The 18,718-nt window shown below is 34.8% G+C and overlaps 2 protein-coding genes across 6 annotated transcripts in view; one reads left to right on the top strand and one right to left on the bottom strand.

The window, feature by feature from the left end:
* The first annotated feature begins 3,516 nt into the window (after nucleotides 1-3,516).
* LOC18448060 (protein DETOXIFICATION 40) lies at nucleotides 3,517-16,442 on the top strand. Of its 2 annotated transcripts, XM_011630167.3 has the most exons (7): nucleotides 3,517-3,889; nucleotides 9,026-9,657; nucleotides 10,219-10,275; nucleotides 11,014-11,252; nucleotides 12,992-13,110; nucleotides 13,530-13,616; nucleotides 16,167-16,442. In XM_011630167.3, exons 1-7 carry the CDS (start codon nucleotides 3,581-3,583, stop codon nucleotides 16,233-16,235), a joined length of 1,512 nt encoding a protein of 503 aa, XP_011628469.1. In that variant the 5' UTR covers nucleotides 3,517-3,580; the 3' UTR covers nucleotides 16,236-16,442. The 2 variants fall into 2 exon arrangements, with proteins under 2 accessions (XP_011628469.1, XP_088714191.1); XM_088858065.1 differs by lacking the exon at nucleotides 9,026-9,657.
* A 1,195-nt stretch (nucleotides 16,443-17,637) lies between these two features.
* LOC18448059 (heat shock protein 70 (Hsp 70) family protein) overlaps nucleotides 17,638-18,718 on the bottom strand; it is a 39,696-nt gene continuing 38,615 nt past the window's right edge. For 2 of the 4 annotated variants that reach the window (XM_011630166.3, XM_088858064.1), the window contains exon 9: nucleotides 18,062-18,538. In XM_011630166.3, the coding sequence (XP_011628468.1) occupies nucleotides 18,496-18,538 (43 nt within the window). In that variant the 3' untranslated portion in view covers nucleotides 18,062-18,495. Of the gene's footprint in view, nucleotides 17,949-18,061; nucleotides 18,539-18,718 lie in introns of those variants that run through there. The other 2 variants (XR_002283351.2, XR_002283350.2) reach the window with 2 other exon arrangements.

The raw sequence follows: 18,718 nt of genomic DNA, 5'->3' as shown, positions 1-18,718 counted from the left end.
GTAAATCACATAGAGCACAGAAAGTCGATAAGCTTATTTACTGATCACAAACAATCTCCTTTATCTATTTGTAAAGCACAAAAAATCGATAAACTTATTTACTGATCACAAGTAAAACAAAGAATCAATGTACTCCCTTCTATTATCGGGGACGTTCAGTTATAAAGTGCTTCCTTATGTTTGACGATGTTAAAAGGAATTAGAGAGAGAGAGGACTTAAAAAAAAATGAGAGAGAGAGAGAGGAGCAGCCTTTGAGTATTTAAAAAATTAGAAGAGAGAAAAATGCAGGCCAGGCCATGCGTATCAGAATTAGAGAGAGAAAGAGAGGAGCATCCCTTCCCTGTTTTGTTCGTCTTTTAGCAATATCTCTTTTCCTTTATTTAACCTCTCTCTCTCCTACTATTTTCTCATTCTAAACTTCTTTTGGGTAAAAAAAAAACTTCTTTTGAAACTTTTACCCAAAGAAACTTATTATTTCACTTAGAGAAAAAACTTCTCTTCTTTTGGTTCACGAGGACATAGAGAAAAAAAAATGTTATAATATTACTATTAATATAATGTTATAATATTTAAAATAAAAATTGTCTGCGAAGAGATCATTTATCTTTTGTACATAGAGATCACAATCATTTTTATGCTTTAAATTTCGAAATGGGCAGTTGTAGGAGTGTCATTGAATAGACATAAAGTTCTCAAATTTTTTTCGGATTTTGTGATTCACCCCAAGCCATCCAATTTGAAATCTAATGCGTAGAAATAATTCTGACCTCTAGGTATAAAAGAAAAATAGTCTTTTTGTAGACAATCTCTTAAAAATTGTATAGTAAAACATAAATATTTTAATAATAATATAATATAATAAGAATATACTAAGATAACAACATAATATTATAAAGGGTTGTCACTTGATGTAATGGTAAAAGGCTCAGGCAGCCAGCGCAAGAGCCCGGGTTCGAGTCTTGAGAGCAGCCGCTTTGTGCATAAAAAGCCAAAAGTTAAAGCCATTTCCAACCCACCCCTCTTGGGACCCAGCGTAAGTAGGATCAACACCGGGTTACGACCTTTTAATAACATAATATTATAACAACATATTTAAATAATCACTATTTTAATAATAAATATTTTCAATAGTAATATTAATATTTACTAATTTTAATATTAATAACAATAGAAGTAGCAGTATTAATAATATTAATAGTTACAATAATAACATTAGGGTACATACTTTTAACTTTTGATTTCCAAAAAAATATCAATTCCATCTATTTGAGTGAAATCGATATTTCATGAAATTTAACTTAAAATGAGGATACAAGACTTCTCATGAAAATGCCAATTCTACCTCCATAAACAACTAAACACGTCCGTAAAGTATCCTTTCCAAAATCTCCTTTCTCAAAGTAAAGTTTCCTTTCTCGAAGATTACTATTGCCCTAAAAAAAGATAACACGTACCAACTCTGTCTTATGCACTGACGGCCGCCACCACAGGACCAGTCCCAGGCCGAGGACGGTCCGAATATGGAAATTTTTGGTTAAGTGTGAACCTGAGATCTAGGGCTGGCAATGGGTTAGGTGGCTCCGTGTAAAACTAGGGCATAGGTCATGCCAGGCATGGGCCATGGCTATGATAGGGCGGCCCCGCTTGGCCCTATCCGGCTAAGGGCTAGGGCGACCCTTAATCCAACTAGCAAAAAAATATAATAATAATAGTAATAATAAGAAAAGTCTTCTCAGCATCTATAACGGAAAATGAACAGTGATATCATTTATGCTCATCACTGTCCAAAATTCATCGTATGGTGACGATTGTCTGGTAGTGTTTCAATTTTCATTTTTTTTTCTATAAATTGGAATGATTTGAAATTTAGAACATTTGTATATTTTAGTGAGGCGCACCTAATAAAAATATGAAAAAATATTTCGTAAAATATAAATTGATCAAAATACCTCTGTAAATTTTAAAGGGTATTTTAGTCAATTTATATTTCATGAATTATTTTTTTATATCTTTATTAGATTCTCCTATTTTTTATGAATGCACGCTCCAAATTTAAGATCATTTCGATTTGTAGAAAAAAAATAAAAATTGAATACTGGACAACTATGTTCGTCTGATGAACTTTGTACAGTGATAAACATAGACGAAATCATTTTTCATTTTCTCCAATAGACGATGTGTAGTGTTTTCTATTATTATTATTATTATAATAATAATAATAATAATAATAATAATAATAAATAGAGTCATACTAGGGCTCGAGTGCCACTCAAATCTAAGAGTTGAACAACCAAGTCCGCCTAGCTCGAAAAAGCCGGGCACAGAAAGGCCCAAAAATAATTTGGCCCTCTGAGGCCCATTCCATGGCGGATGCCGACTCTTTCCATTATTTTATGGAAAAGAGATGGCGTAGGCAGAAAATGGTAACATACTCTTGTCCTACGTTATATATTCCTCTCATTGGATCCAACTCCAACCATGCGATTTGCGTCGTGGCCGTTTTTTCAGCAAAAAACACATTTTTTCTTTTTTTTTCTTATTATTTGCATCTGTCCTCTCATCTGTGGCAACATCGATCGTACCAAAAGTAAGTGGTTTCTCCATTTCAGGTCGTTGGGGGTGTGCTATTAATGATATCCAACGGCCGAAAAGGAATTTGTTTAAAATCGAATTTTAATGGTTTTGATTGAACCGACCTTAGAAATGAACTTCATTTCTTTCTTCTAATTTTTTATTTAAAAATTATATATTAATATAAAATATGGGATTTAAATTTATTTTTATAATTAGACTAAATAAAAATATTTCAAGATAAAAATAAATTTAGGAGAATTTTGATAAGTTTTTTACTTAAAGGAAAAAGTTTATATACGATTGCAATTTTAAAATGTAGAATTAAGGATGTACCTAAAAAATCCACGGGAAAAGGATGTTTTAGTGTTGAAAAACCTCTAATTGTTCATCTTAACATTAAGATGTGTGAATATGAAAAAGAAAAAAAAAAATTTTTTGAGTCTTAAAAATAGCGCATCTTGCAACACATTATCTGAACCGTCTATTTTCAAGATTTTCATATGTTTTAATTATTTTTAATACTTAAAATTGTATAATTAAATATAAAAATAAATTTTCAAATAATCTCATGGTTTTTTTACACCAAAATCACATGTAATGATAAATTTGAAGGTGAGCCGATTGTTTAATATTGAAAGAAACTACACCCTTAATTAAAATATTTGTTTAATTATTTTATTTAATAATCTTTATAAAAATAAAGATACATTGAGATAAATATTTTATTTTAATAAAAACAAAAAAATAAAATATGAGGTTAATTTTAGACCGTCAGATTCAGCCACGTCATAAGCATATGAGGTGGACGGGATACTTTTCCTTTTAATAATTACGATACCCAATAGGGTGTCCTCAAGACTCGAACTCGTTTTAAAAGGCAACTAAGCTCAAAATCAAATACAAGCCGCCAATATATAGCCTGCACAACGCCATCCCTGCCTGCACACCACTAATCTGCACATCTCACGCACTTCTAAACGACGCTTTCACTCTCTCTCGGCGAAAATGAGCAAGTTTTCCGGCGAGCTACAGCGGCCATTAGTGCCTGAAACCGAAAAGCATGGGTTTGCCAACCAATCGCTAGAGAGCATTTTGAGTGACAGTGAGTTGGGATGGGGGAGGAAGGCGGTGGCTGCGACGGGGGTGGAGATGAAGTTGCTATGGAGGATCGCGGCGCCTGCGGTGGCGGTTTATATGCTGAACTACGTGATGTCGATGGCCACTCAAATCTTCGCCGGCCATTTGGGGAACCTGCAGCTCGCTGCCTCCTCGCTCGGGAACACGGGCATCCAGATCTTCGCATATGGACTTATGGTAAGTGACTGAGAATAACGCCTGCCTTTATGCTGAGAGAGAGAGAGAGAGAGAGAGAGAGAGAGAGAGAGAGAGAGAGAGAGAGAGAGAGAGAGAGCTGGTGCGATCGAATGGGAAATATGAGAAAGAGAGAACTCCAAAATGGCAATAAATGCGACAGTGCGAGTAAGGGAGGATGGTCGGAATTTCTCTTGATTCGTACAGCCAGTTTCTCTCTCTAAAGAGTCCGAGTCCAACACGAAGAGAGAGAGAGGATTTGAATTTTTCAGAGCGAGAGAGAGAGGATTTGAATTTTTCAGAGCGAGAGAGAGAGAGAGAGAGAGAGAGAGAGAGAGAGAGAGGACTTGAGTTTTTCAGAGAGAGAGAAAGCGAGGATTTGAGAAGTTCAGAGATAGTGGATTTGAGTTTTTCAGAGAGAGAGAGGATTGAGTTTTTTTCAGAGCTAGAGAGGATTTGAGTTTTTTTCAGAGCTAGAGAGGATTTGAGTTTTTTTCAGACCTAGAGAGAGGGTTTGAGTTTTTACGGAGAAAGGTTTTGAGTTTTTCAGAGTGAGAGAGGATTTGAGATTTTCATGGCAAAAAGGCCCAATCGAGCTTTTGCCATCTCCGACGGATCTCTGTCCTAAATCCTGCTTTCTGAAACGAGAGAGAGAGAGAGAGAGAGGGAGGGTGGGAGACACCGCGAGTGGGATGGTCAATTACTGGATAAAGAAGTTCCATTTTTAACGGCACCCTCTTCATATTTTTTCATGAATACATCTTTGAAAACATATTTCTAGAATTTATTTTATAAGGCGGTTACTCATTTATGCAGTTTGGTTCCAAATCTGGAAAATTGTTTCATGCCCGCTAGATCGCGTTTATACATACGCAGTTTATAAAGCGCAAAGCATCCATGATGCAAGTAGTTAAAAACAATAGAAATTAATGGTCTAAATATTTTTTTACTAAAATTATTATTTTTAATTTTTAAAATTTATTTATTTATTCATATTCGTAATTTCCATATTAGAGATTATATGTCTTTAAAAATTAAGTCCAAAAATTCATCTCAAAAATAAATTTATTAATAGGCCCTTGTATGTTAATTTTTTCTATTTTACGCCTAAAATAGAAAAATTAGTTTTTCTCCCTACAAGTTAGAGCGTTAATTTCCAATTCGATCTAAACACTTTAAACAATTATATGCCAAGTTGGGGCCGACCGAAAAAAGATAATTTTATCCCATCTCCCTCCTTCACCTTCATTTTCTCTTTATGTCACACCCCTCGTTGTGGTCGTTATCATCATCGTCATCTTTTTTTCTTGCATTTGGGATTAGCTACAAGAACTCTTGTTTTATTTGATATGGGCTATAAGAATCTTTGTTTGCCATTTGCTCTATCCATACTTCTCTCTCCTAGTTGACCTAAGTACCCTAAGCCATCTCTCTCTCTCCCCTTATCAACTTCCCCCCCTCCCCCTCTCTCTCTCCACGTTCAAATAGTATTGAGAAATGTGGTTTCAATATTAGAAATCTTTGTAATAGTTTTAAAATATATTTTTATTTTTAATTATAAAATTTGAAACTTTAAAAATAGTGTATATCAAGTATATCTATGACAACTTGAAAAAGTTGAAAATTGTCGGTCCAAAAATAGGTTACAAGATGCATTGGAAATCCTTTCTTTTTTTTTTGTTCTCATTTTATGCATCTTGATGTTGGGATGATCAATTTGAGGGTATTTGGGACTCAAAGTATCCTCTTTTAATAGAAGTTTTGAGGTGGGCTCAAATTTGATTGTTTAGTGCCTCTGTTCTCTTATGATGCTACAAGAATCCATTTTCATCTTTAATTATATAATTTTAAACTTAAAAATATTTCAAATCAAATGGATTTATAAATATATGAAAATCTTGAAAATAGATCGTCCAGATAATATATTGTAAAATGAAGTATTTTTTGCGACTTGAATTTTTTTTTTTTTTTCATATTCATATCCTTGAGACGTTTTTCTATTATCAAAATCTCCTTTTCGTATGGATTTTTGAGGTGCACTTTAATTCTACATTTTTAAATGGTTGCAACTTTACATAAATTTTTTTCTATTAAAATCTCTATCTATTTTCACTATAGAAACATGTCTCTCAGGATAAATCCATTAAATCCACATCCTATCGAGCAACAAGAATCAATTTTCTAGATATTATTTTTTATAACAATATATTATAAAAAACAATATTTTTAAGAAAAGTATATATAAGATTGCAACTTTATAATGTAGAGCTACCGATGGACTTCAAAAATCCATTGGAAAAGGTAGTTTTAATGTTAAAAAAACCCTTTGATTGTTCTTCTCCATATCACATCGAGATCTATGATTATATAAAATAAAAATATTTTAAGTCTTAAAAATAGTACATTTTACAACATATTATCTACACCATTCATTTTCAAGATTTTCATATGTTCATAGATCTATTTGATTTTAATTTTTTTAAAAATTTTAAATTTTATAATTAGATATAAAAATAAATTTTAAGAGAATTCTTTACATCAAAATTATATACATGATAAAAGTTTGAAGGCGCAGCTCACCTCTACCGCTACCCCATTATTTTCTTTACAATTGTGGCCCAGGAGTTAATGAAGCCACATCGGCTCAAACATTGAGAGGCTGTTGCAGTTGAACAAGTCACTCGCTAAAGCCCAAAAAGTTGAAGTTTTTTTATAGTTTTTAAAATGTCATTCGTCATTACTTTGGTCAAGCTGCCAATGATTTTGACTCAACGATCTGTACCTGCCCACGTCTTCTCCTTCCTCCTGTACCAAGTACTTCATTGAATCTCATTTAATATTAACGCGCGCAGGATTCCATTGTCCTCAGAATGGACGGCTAGGATCCCATAGATTGGTCGAATGGATGCTATAAATGGTATTAAATAAAAAAAAATGACTCTATAGGATCCGCTGCTGGGACTTAAAAGGGATCACGGTTAAAGTTGATAATGATTTTTTTTGATGGAGTTAAGTTCCACATTTACCTGATAATTTTTTTTTAGAGATTCGTATTAACGTTAGCAGTAATGAAGTATTACACATATAAGTGAAGAAGGATATCATTACTCTTAAATAAAAAGTACGTTTTGAATAGGGCCAAAGCGCACCTTTAAACAGTCTCTAGAATGTGGTTTATGGAAATCTTTGTTGTAGCACTGAAGTATATTTTTATATCTAACTATAGAATTTAACACTTCAAAAATAATGTAGATTGTCTATATCTATGATAACTTGAAAATCTTGAAGTTGACTGTGTAAAAAATGCATTACAAAATACAATATTTCCAAAGTTTGAAACCCATTTTTTTTTTTTTATTGTCCATGCATCTTAAGGTGGAGATGATCAATTTGAGGATATTTGGGCATCAAAATAACCTCTTCTAATGAAATTTTTGATGTGGGCTTTAATTTAATTGTTTAGAGATTCGGCTCTTAAACTTTTTCCTCAAATAAAAATAATAATAATAAAAAAAAGATATTATGTTTTTAGTCTCGGCTTAGAGTACCATTGATAGAGAAGAATGGGTAGACAAGATTCATAAAACCGATCTCAAATGATTGAGATAAAAGATTGAATGATGATGATCATTATTATCGGAGTCTTACCCGGTCGGTGTATTTAAGGTTGGCTATAAAAATCTTGCTATGCCATTCTACTTTATCAACAAGAAAATGGCAGTCTCGTCCCACCACATCCAGTTATGCCCTCTTTTTCAAGCCGGAAATTTTAATATGATCGCCAAAAAGACCCTTTTCAATAACACATGACCCTGGCGAGGTTACCCTATATATTTGCCACCTATAGTCTATATATGCCACCATCTTGCCCTTTGCCTCTCATTATCAAGATCATTATACATTCCCTTATTAAAAAGCCCGCATTAACACATTCTCCACTGCTGAGTGAAGTGCGGTTGTTTAATATTAATTTCACAAGGGATAAGCTCAAGTGACTTGGTTAGAAAATTCGTAAAGTTCACATTTACAATGTTAATAATATACGAAGACAGGTAAATAATTATTAAGATTGCTACATGATGAATGCATAACTTCTTATTTGTCGTCTTCTTAGAAGTTAGAACTGGGATCCTCATTCCTAATTTGTCATTGCTTATACATTAATTTGTTTTTTTCTATTTTTAAGTATGATTTTGAGCTTAAAAAAAATGTGGAAAGAAAAGATTATATGTGTCCCGAGCCATGGAGGCTACAATCAAAAGAAAAGATTATGTGAACAGTCAATGCATATGGTGTTAAAGTTACTTTATAAATCCATATTTTTGTCAGATTAGACAAATCCAAAAAACCAGCTGTAGTCCTTTTCTAGAGTTGAATCAGAGTGTTCCCGGAATTGGGCTCGGCTTGAATGGTTAGCCGGTGATGTTTAGCAGTGCTATATCTCACGTTCAATTCTTACTATTGAACTACCCAAACAACAGTAAAAATAAAATATAAAAGGGAAAAAATATTCTTCCATTTGAACTACCCAAAAAAAAAGTAAAAAAAAAAAGAAGATAAAAAACATTCTTCTTCCAAAATCCATATTATAACGTTTAAATAACCACGATCATGAAGCTGTAGAAACTTTTAAATTATAAAATAGATGATTTTAAACTTTATTTCTTAGGGTTTTTTTTTTTTTTGGTATTCATTTAATTGTTGTATTTGATAATCCTTATTTTCTTTCTAGATTCATGATCGCAGTAGTTGAAATGATTGATAGATAATAATTTAAACCCGAAATCCATCTTTGAGATAAATTTTGGAAGGAGTCTGCATTTGAATATGAACCCACCAATTTTTTTTTTGTCATTGTCACATTCCGTTGAAAAATGAAATTATGGTGATGGAAAGAGAGTGGGATTCAGGACTAAGTTCGTGCCATCTCTCCTCCTCATCCATTTCAATGGACAAAATGACCCTATGGACTATAGATTTTTTCATGGTCTGTAGATCTATATCATGCTTTCCTGCTATTTTTTTGAATTTTTTCGGTATAGCTGGATGGAGCATACATGATATACTGGTTTCATTGTATTTATTGATCTAGTTTTACTCTGCAATTGAAACCTGTGATAATTGATTTATGGCTCACAGCTCGGCATGGGCAGCGCAGTCGAAACACTGTGTGGCCAAGCCTATGGAGCAGGCAAATACGAAATGCTCGGCGTCTATCTTCAAAGATCGACTGTCCTCTTAATGGCGACCTCCATTCCTCTCACTGTAATCTATGTGTTCTGTAAGCCCATCCTCCTCTTCCTTGGAGAATCTGAAGAAATTTCATCCGCCGCATCGATATTCGTATACGGTCTTATCCCCCAAATATTTGCTTATGCTGCAAACTTTCCCATCCAAAAATTCATGCAATCTCAGAGCATAGTCTTTCCAAGTGCCCTCATATCAGCAGTCACTGTACTGATTCATTGCTTTCTAAGTTGGCTAGCAGTGTATAAAATTGGATTAGGGCTTTTGGGTGCTAGTTTGGTTCTTAGTATATCATGGTGGATCATAGTAGTTGCTCAATTTGTGTATATTGTGAATAGTGAGAGGTGCAAGTATACATGGACTGGATTCACATGGCAGGCTTTTAGTGGGCTTTGGGGGTTTTTCAAGTTGAGTTGTGCTTCTGCTGTGATGCTGTGTTTGGAGACTTGGTATTTCCAAATAATAGTCTTGTTGGCTGGCCTGTTGGAAAATCCGGAGATCGAGTTGGATGCGCTAAGTATATGGTATTTTTATTTGGATTATTTTTGGTATAAGGATGTCACAATCACTTTTGTTTGTCAAATTTCAAATGGAGTAGTTGTAAGAATGTCATTTATTAGACCTAAAGTTCAGAAAGATTATTTCTTTGACTTTGTGATATACCGCGAACCGTCCAATTTGATATATAATAGCCACGAGTGATTGTAATAATAAAAACTAAATGGATTCAGTTTATGTAGAATTCTTTAAATAAAGAGATTGTTTACAAAAAGGTCATTTACCTTTTGTTCATAAAGGTCACAATTATTATTTTTGGGTAAATATAGAGGTCACAATCATTCCTATTCATTAGATGTCAAATTGGATAGCTTGGGGCTGAGTCACAAAGTCCGAGAATTTTTTCTGTGTTTTTGGAAAATTTTGTCTATTCAATGCCACTTTTCCCATTTTGAAATTCAAAGGACACAAATGATTGTGATATGTGTACAAAAGATAAATGATTTATTTTTCCCATCCAAACTTAAGATATCTTATTATTCCGTGGTGAATTAATTTATGTAAGAATAATTTTAATGGTGATGCAGCTTTACGATATCGGGATGGGTGTTCATGGTGTCCGTGGGATTCAATGCGGCTGCAAGGTTGGTAACTCTAACCATGGCTCAAAGTTTTCCATCAATTATTTATGGTTTGTTTTTGTTTTATTAGCTTGGCATTTTGTCGAATATCCTTGTTACCTAGCGAAGAAAACAATTCCTTGTCGAATCTTCTTCTAAATCCCTATTTTGCATATATTTATAGTTTTTCTGGTCTTATTTTACTTTTATGATTTTATGTTTTTTTTTTTTATTAAACTGTTTTTAGGCTTTTTGATTCTCTATGGCCTTTTGGCTCTATATACTATTGCGAGTACACTCTAACTGGGCCGAGTTACTTGCATCTGGTCAACCAAGTCAAAGGCCCGAAGCAAGTTAAAAAATGTACGCATAGAGTTAAATTAAAACGATTCTCATCCGATTCAAAATTTGACAGAGGAGAAAGATTATTTTCTTGTACTAAAAGTAAATCGCTTTGTATACATTTCTGTCTTAAAATCTTGAAGTGCTCATAACGATGGATTTAATCTGGGTTATCCATTGTTATCTTTGGAATTTAGAGCTGACCCGCTAGGACCAAATTTACAATTCAATGGTCAGGGTGGCCCGGCTTGGCCCCAAAAAAACTGGGTCCGGCTTGAGGGCCAGGCAATCACGGCCTGGGATGGGCTAGGCCACGCCTGGGCTGAGACAGGCCCTGCTAGTTGCCACCCTTATGTAAAATTTGGTCCCATGCTGACCTCTGCCCCTAATGTGTTTTCATTTTGTGCTTTGCCTTTCCAGTGTAAGAGTGGGCAACGAGCTTGGTGCTGGGAATCCAAAATCGGCAGCATTTTCAGTGGTGGTGGTGACAACGCTGGCTTTCATCATCTCAGTGGTAGCGGCCATTGTGGTCCTTGCGATTCGCAATGTGATCAGCTACGCGTTTACAGGGGGCGAAGTCGTGTCGAATCGAGTGTCCGATCTTTGCCCCCTGCTGGCCCTCACTCTCATCCTCAATGGGATCCAACCTGTTTTATCTGGTAAGTCTACTTAATTATTTATTTGCTTAGTTGAGTGACTACATTTCTTATTGATTAGGAACTTCCTTTCTCTCACATAGTGAAATCACCCTTAACCATCTCAATTTTTAGTTATTTTTGGGTGAATTGTATAATTTTTAGTTATGATAATGAAGAACATGTAGAGTATGTACTTGCAGGAGCATTTACTATAGGGCAAGCTTTCTATGATTTTCCCCTACAGCATAAAACTTATATACTTTTCCTTATCCAACCTTTTATTTTGAATGGAGGGTTAAGATTGCCCCAATCACAATGTCATGTCTTTACACTATTTTATTTTTAAATTTTTTTGTATTAACTATTTTGGCACCAAAATTTGAACGTCCAATCCTCTATTAACCTCACAATGGAGAAAAATATTAAAAAAATATTTTCAATAAAATAAAATGATCAAAATACCCTTGAAATTTTTTAGGGGTATTTTGGTCAATTTGTTTTTTGAAAAATGTTTTTAATATTTTTTATAGGTGCGCCCCAATGAGAAGATAGCACGTACCAAATTTTATATTCATAAAATTTGTATAAAAAAACTAAAAAAAAAATACTTTGAGATGTGGGATCTAAGATTAAACAGTGAATGACTCTCTTGATCAAAATTAGACGTCTGGATGGTAGGAAAAACATAGATCTGTAGGAGAAATATAGAAAGCTTTCTTTTTCTCTTTACTATATTGGTACTTATTCAAGCCAAAGAGCTGCTTAGGATATTTTTGTAATAAGAAATTTTAGAACCTACGTAAGAATCATTTTATGATTATTTTGAAAAAAAATTGAGTTTTTTTAGCCACTTAGATCTAACTATTCAAAAATTGGACAATCTCTATTCATTCTTATCTCATTATTTGTTTAAGCATATACAAAGTGTATTTTAAAATCAAATTTTTTTAGGTTGGTCAGTAATTTGACGTTACGTGCCCAAAAATTTGAGATCCTAAAAGTACTCTAAAATTAGGTTACACCTGAGGAAGTAAATGGAGGATATGCTCCGGCGAGGATGATTGATGTTCACCAGACGAATAGCGGGGTGGGAAATAGAAAGCCAAGGATGCCTCTTTTGAAAGCTTTTGACAAATTTTACTTAAAACTAGAGAATATTACACTCCTGCAGGAGTATACTATTCATTTACTCCCTTGGGTAAAAACCCATCTAGGATTAAGTTGAACATCCTCAAGACTCCTGTAGGAGTATACTATTCATTTACTCCTTTGGGGTAAAACCCATCTAGGATTAAGTTGAACACCCAAATCATTGGGATGTAACCTCTTCAACCCCTAGACTAACCTCAGGGAAAAAAAAGAAGAAACCGTAATAGCAACCTCTATGCACTTGATAAAAATAACATTTCAAGATTGAATAAAGACCGTCTAATCTTCAAACGGTGAGATTTGAGTGATTCAAAACTCACATTTCGATTTTTTTTTTTTTTTTCTTGTGTGAGAATAATAATCTAGTGGTTCTTAGAGCGTTTCTAAAATTTCATATTGAAAAAATCCTCTTAGGTTGTTCAGAAAGATGTATGCGCACTCTGAATAAAATTAACATGATGGGCCGTTCCATCATGATATTTTTCTTCAGAGAGCGCAAATATTATTTCTTCTTAGACCAGGATATTTCTCATAAATTTTTCATTTTGGATGTTACTTCTCATAATTAATTGAAGTGGGGGTTTGGTGTTCATGTTGATGAATGGTAAAAGGGGTGGCGGTTGGTTGTGGATGGCAAGCATTCGTTGCGTATGTGAACGTGGGGTGCTATTACTTTGTTGGGGTCCCTTTCGGTTGCTTGCTTGGTTTCTATTTCAACCTTGGAGCAATGGTGAGACCTTTCTTTTATTTATTATTTTTTTTTGTATTTTTGTCGATCTTTTTTGCTCTTACATGTGCATGGACGTCACTTCCTTGTTTTCTTATAAAGTTATTCACACTTTTCGTGTTTGGATCCTTCTTATCGGGGTGTCTTTCTTTGTACATCTCATCTTTTTAATGTAACCAAATTTTTTTTTTTCCGTGGTCTTGTTTTTCTTTGTACATCTAATTTATCAATAATGCTGTTAGGTAGTGACGTCGATGCACACGTAATGGTTAGGAGTGATGCGACCGATTTATAATAAAGTTATAAAAATGATCTCATAGTATACAATCCCGACTTAATGTTTACGAGTCTTCAAAAAAATATAAAATTTTATCATTGTTTTAGACATAAAAATTTGAAAGTTATGATGTTGGTGTTGGTAGGGAATATGGTCCGGAATGATAGGAGGGACATTGATGCAAACCATCATCTTGACTTGGGTCACATTGCGAACCGATTGGAGTAAAGAGGTAAGTAACCAACCAATTCTCTTCAATCATCGCTCATCGCTATTTCCTTTTCTTATGTTTTCCCCACACTATATATCTAAGTGTGGGGGTGGCCACGGGTCAAGTTCGGTTGGATCCTGACTCAGACCCGAATGGTATTTGGGTCTAGGTTTTGGACCAGGACCTCACTTATTGGGTACAAAAGTTGGATCTATATCCGTACCCGTCGGGTCCCAGGTCTATCCTGTTGGGTCAGAGGTTTGGTCAGATCCATTGCTACTCTCATTATGAGTTTTTTTTTTTTACCATCAAATACCTATATCAAATGCAACAAGATCACAATCAACTGTCATTAGATTTCAAGTTGTCTGATTTATTGTTTAATAGCTAAAGATGACTACGAGTTCTTATTGTATACGATCCTTAATACACCCAAACGAATAGGGTTTCAAGTATTTTATCTCCAACAGTTTACAAGTACGTGCCGGATCTCGCTGGACCCGAACCCGAACCCGACCCATTTTTTGTTCCCACCCATTTTTTTATTTTATTGATTGAATTTGATTCTCTTTTATAATACCCGTAAAGTAGCACATAATTTTGTGAATGATATAATTTTATTAATGTAAAGTAGCCGATAATTTAATCACGCGTAAAAAAATTACAGTATCATAGCCATCTTATGGGCAATTTACACATCCATTACCATTTAATTTCAAATCATCTCCCAATTTTCCTTCCGGGTGTTTAGAGCTACAAATAGATCATGACGTCCCTTCTTTTCAAATTTAAATTATTGATTTTGTTTTCTGATTACATGCATGTTATAATTGGGAATTATTTTACCGTAATAATAACCGGAAGCGTAACTGTGTTTGAATATGGGATCAATTGAATTTACTGGGATATTGTAGGTGTTATTATTGGCATAAGAACATAAAATGCAGTTATTGATATAATTGTTATATAATTGGTTCAACAGTATTCAATTATTAGATGGGAGATTATGGATGGAATGGGATGACGTTTGTTAATCATTGTGGGTTTGGCTTCTACCATCCCACTAATTCATTATGGATGGAATGGGATGATGATTGTTATCATTTTGGGTTTGGCTTCTACCATCCACTAATTCATTGACGTGGATGGCGATTTAGTCAACAAGTTATTATTTTTTCTACTTTTTTAAACTATCTTTTTAGCTAGGACATATTGGGGCTACACCCACCAGTTATGGGTCGTTATTGTATCATACCATTTCACTTTTGTACATGGATGTCACAATCATTCTTATTCATTAAGTGTCAATTTGGATGGCTTGGGGTAAGTCATGAAGTTCAATAATAGTTTTTTGGAACTTTGTGTCTATTCAATGACACTCCTACAAATTTTGAAATTTCAGGAGCAAAAATGATTGTGACTTCAAAATATAAACGATAAATTGTGTCTTTGTAGACAATCCCTTACTCTGTAATTTCACTATAGCCCACGTACATAGAGACCTAAGATTGCATTTTGATTTTCCCTATTGTAAGTATTGCGTGATTTGGATTGTATACTACGAGACTACTTATTTTTATTATGAGAAGGTCTCAAGTACTTCTAGCTATCAGATGTTGAGTTGGATGGCTTGGGATGTGTTATAAAATTTAGGAAATTTTTTTTTGAACTTTGAGTCTATTCAAAGGACATATTTATGACCACCCGATTTGAAATCTAATGGTCATCAATAACTTTGACCTCTATACACTAAATAAAATAAATGGTGTCTTTATATACTCCTTTGGAATTTCTTGCTCTTATTAAAAAACCATCTATTGTTGTCCGAGTGATTGGTATACATGCCTTATACGAGCCATTGTATGGTATATGGTACGCAGCCTTGGGTGGGAATCAACCATTTATTCTTATCTTGGCCAGTGGAAATGACCAGGCCACCACCTTACCATTGTTTTTTTTTTTCCGTTTTTTTTTTTTGGTAGTTCAATGGATGATTGAGTTGTGTGTTTTTTTTTAAACAGTTCAACAGATAATGAGTTCCTTCGTATCATAGAAATGGCACTCTAGAAGTCAAAGTCATGTTGTGACACCCCACCACCCTGACCTCCTGGTGAGCCATACCTAAGAGTTATGGAAATTCCGCCATTTGTCATTTGAGTGCATAGGGTCGTAGCAGAGGTAGCAACGAGACGGGACGGACGGGTCGGGTCGGGTCGGGTCAAGTCTAGGTCCGGCCAGACCTGGACCTGAAAATATAATGTGGCACCTAGGTCCGAACGCCGACTTGGAAGGACCCAAAAATTAAAATATCTACATATTTTAATATATTTTCAAAAATTAAGAAATATGAGATCGGGACCCGGACCCAATAATTGTTGGGTCCAAACCCGACCCGCCTAGTCCCTAGACCTCGGTAAGGTCTATCCCTTGGTTCCCAGGTTAGGTCCGGCTCGATTGCCACCCTACTCCCTAGGATGTATGTCATACAATGCTTATACCCTTATGGACAGAGGCATGGTTTTAATTCTACTTTTGGTATTATTGAATTTATGAAATTGGAATGGTTTTCAGGTCGAGACTGCCCAGCAACGCCTAAACAAATGGGGTGACAAGCAACCAGCATTGGGCCAACAAGGATGATTGGCACTTCTTAGTGGTATCACTGCACTAGTTTTGCAATTTACGTCTTGGTTTTCTGGTGATACTGGTTTTTCGGTGAATAGTGGTAATATTTAGGGGACGGGTGTTTTAGTAAAAATTTGACATCCGACTCCAGAAATTGTAATATCAAGCTTAATTCTTCCTGCCTTTCTTCCATTTGCATTCAATGCTTTAACTTCTTGAAAATCTCTCTCTCAGGTGTACTGTGTCCTGCAAGTCTTGAATTTCCAAATTTCAAACCCTGTGGATTTAGTTATTAGTATGTTATTTAATTTATCGTAGTAAGCTCTTTTGGTTTCTTTAATTGTTAAGCCTGGGTTTTTGTTAGTAGTATGTCATTTAATTTATTTTAGTAAGCTCTTCTTCAAACGAAAGTTTCTTTAATTGTTAAGCCGTGTTTGAATCGTCAACCCATTGTTGCGGCAAGCACCATTCCTATTGAAATGGGTTTTTTTTCCCTTTGTATTCTTCTTTGCTATTAAAGTCAAATTCACCATCTTTTGTTGTATTTTGCATCTTTAACACGACAACGAGGTTGTGCCGAAAAATAAATTTGTTTTGTAAAGGTATTTGATAGCACAAATTTTGGAGTAGAAAATTCAAAATTAATTGTGAAAGTGGTGTAATCCGGAATGACCCTTGCGAACATCAGGGCAAGAAAACTGGATGGTGAAGAATGGCAAACAAACTTTAAACAAAAATGAGTGCGTAATGGAGGCGGCCATAGCAAACTAGCTAAAACAGAAATATCTAGAGAGGACATTTTTTATACAAAATTTTAGGATCCACTTTATAATCAACAAATCTGTAGTTTCAGGGGAGCAAACGGATTATGAGATTTTAAATGAGGGTGGGTAGAAGCTGGTTCTAGAATCTGGAAGCAGTGAGATTTGTATTTTGACCATGTTTGGGACACTGAAAATATCGTCTTAATTTTTACATAAAAGAACTCCATACTCGAATCACATGAGAGAGTTATCATTTGAAAATACTCAAATCACATGCGAGAGTTATCATATGAAAATACTTTCATACTCATGTTCAGGTGAGAGTTATCATTTAAAAATGCTTTCATGCTCAAATCACATGAGAATTATCATTTGAAAATACTTTCATACTCAAATCACATGAGAGTTATCATTTGAAAATACTTTCACAACAATGTTCCCATTTACTAATCATGCCCTTAAATCTGTAAGAAGCACTATATTTGTATCGACAGCTCTAGCTTCCATGGGCGTCCAACTTCCAAGGAACCACCATCTTCTAGTTACCAAACTTGTCATTGATCTGTCCGAATTTAGACAATCTCCATTTGATTTTGGTACTAACCTTCTTTCAAGCACTAGAGCACATAAGATTTTCCTTTTTCCTTTCCTCCTTTTTGAAGGTTATTCGTTAGATTAATCTCCCCAAATTTTTCTTAGAAATACCCATAGATGGGTTTTACTCCGAGGCAGTGAATGTATGATCTCATGCAGTAGCAGGAATGCATGATCTCATGCAGTAGCAGATATAGAGCTTTTGAAGAAAATACAACTGTTCAATTCAACAAAGACAAAAAGAGAAGGGCATACATAACATCCTAATGGAACTGCACAACTGGAAGAATTTCCAGCTATCTTGGTAACATCCTTGCTTGGGTGCCACGCTTCTGTGTCATTCCACTTTTACAACGATGCCAAAGAGAATCTGAAAGAATTTCAATATCTCAAAAGAGTTGCCTCCATTAACTCTTCATTTGAGCATGATATTTTATTCTATACCCCCCGAGCGCAGAAACACACATACAAACACTTCACTACTTGCAAAATTCAAGATTCATGTGCTTCAGATAGGAGATCGTCTTATGCATAAAGCAATGTCATGTTGATCCCTTGATACAAAATTACAAAATACAAGCATGGGGACAAAAGGTAATTAGGATGGTACAAAATGCCAAAAGAATCTTAGGAAAGTCGAGGGAGAGGTGTTACCCAGAAAATGTTCTCAAGCCGTGAGCAAAGAATGAAGCCTATAGGAACAAAAAAGCTGGGCAGTTACATGAAACTACAGGGTAAAACAACTAAGGTTGCTCACTCAGATGAAAACTTTTTGAGGCTACTCACATTGAAGTAAAGTAGTATATAGGGCTGTGGACCTCAAATCACTCAAATCATTCAGAGACTGTGTTGTCGGTTGCATGTGCATGACCATTGGATCTGAAGAGTTATCAGCTCTCGTCTTTCTCATTATTAGATCACATGGGAGATGACTTGGGCCTCATTATCTGTCTACATGCCCTGAAAGACATCGGAACAATCACTAATCAGCTTACAGCTATGCATCCTTCACTAACATCATCATTTCATGATTCCTGCTGCTCTGAGAGAGAGAGAGAGAGAGAGAGAGAGAGAGAGAGAGAGAGAGAGAGATGGCATGAGTTGAACTCAATAGCAGTCATCAAGTCATGAAAGTCTTAC

Source organism: Amborella trichopoda, chromosome 2, assembly GCF_054954075.1.
Source record: "Amborella trichopoda isolate Santa Cruz 75 chromosome 2, AtrichopodaSantaCruz75HAP2 v2.0, whole genome shotgun sequence".
Taxonomy (NCBI): domain Eukaryota; kingdom Viridiplantae; phylum Streptophyta; class Magnoliopsida; order Amborellales; family Amborellaceae; genus Amborella; species Amborella trichopoda.
Note: the sequence above shows the minus strand (reverse complement) of the source record. Positions and strands in the feature narration are given on the sequence as shown.

Coding starts and splice junctions, on each gene's coding strand:
- LOC18448060 (XM_011630167.3), top strand. CDS start 3,581: ATGAGCAAGTTTTCCGGCGAGCTACAGCGGCCATTAGTGCCTGAAACC. Junction 3,890..9,025: donor TCTTCGCATATGGACTTATG/GTAAGTGACTGA, acceptor TATGGCTCACAG/CTCGGCATGGGCAGCGCAGT. Junction 13,111..13,529: donor ATTTCAACCTTGGAGCAATG/GTGAGACCTTTC, acceptor TGGTGTTGGTAG/GGAATATGGTCCGGAATGAT.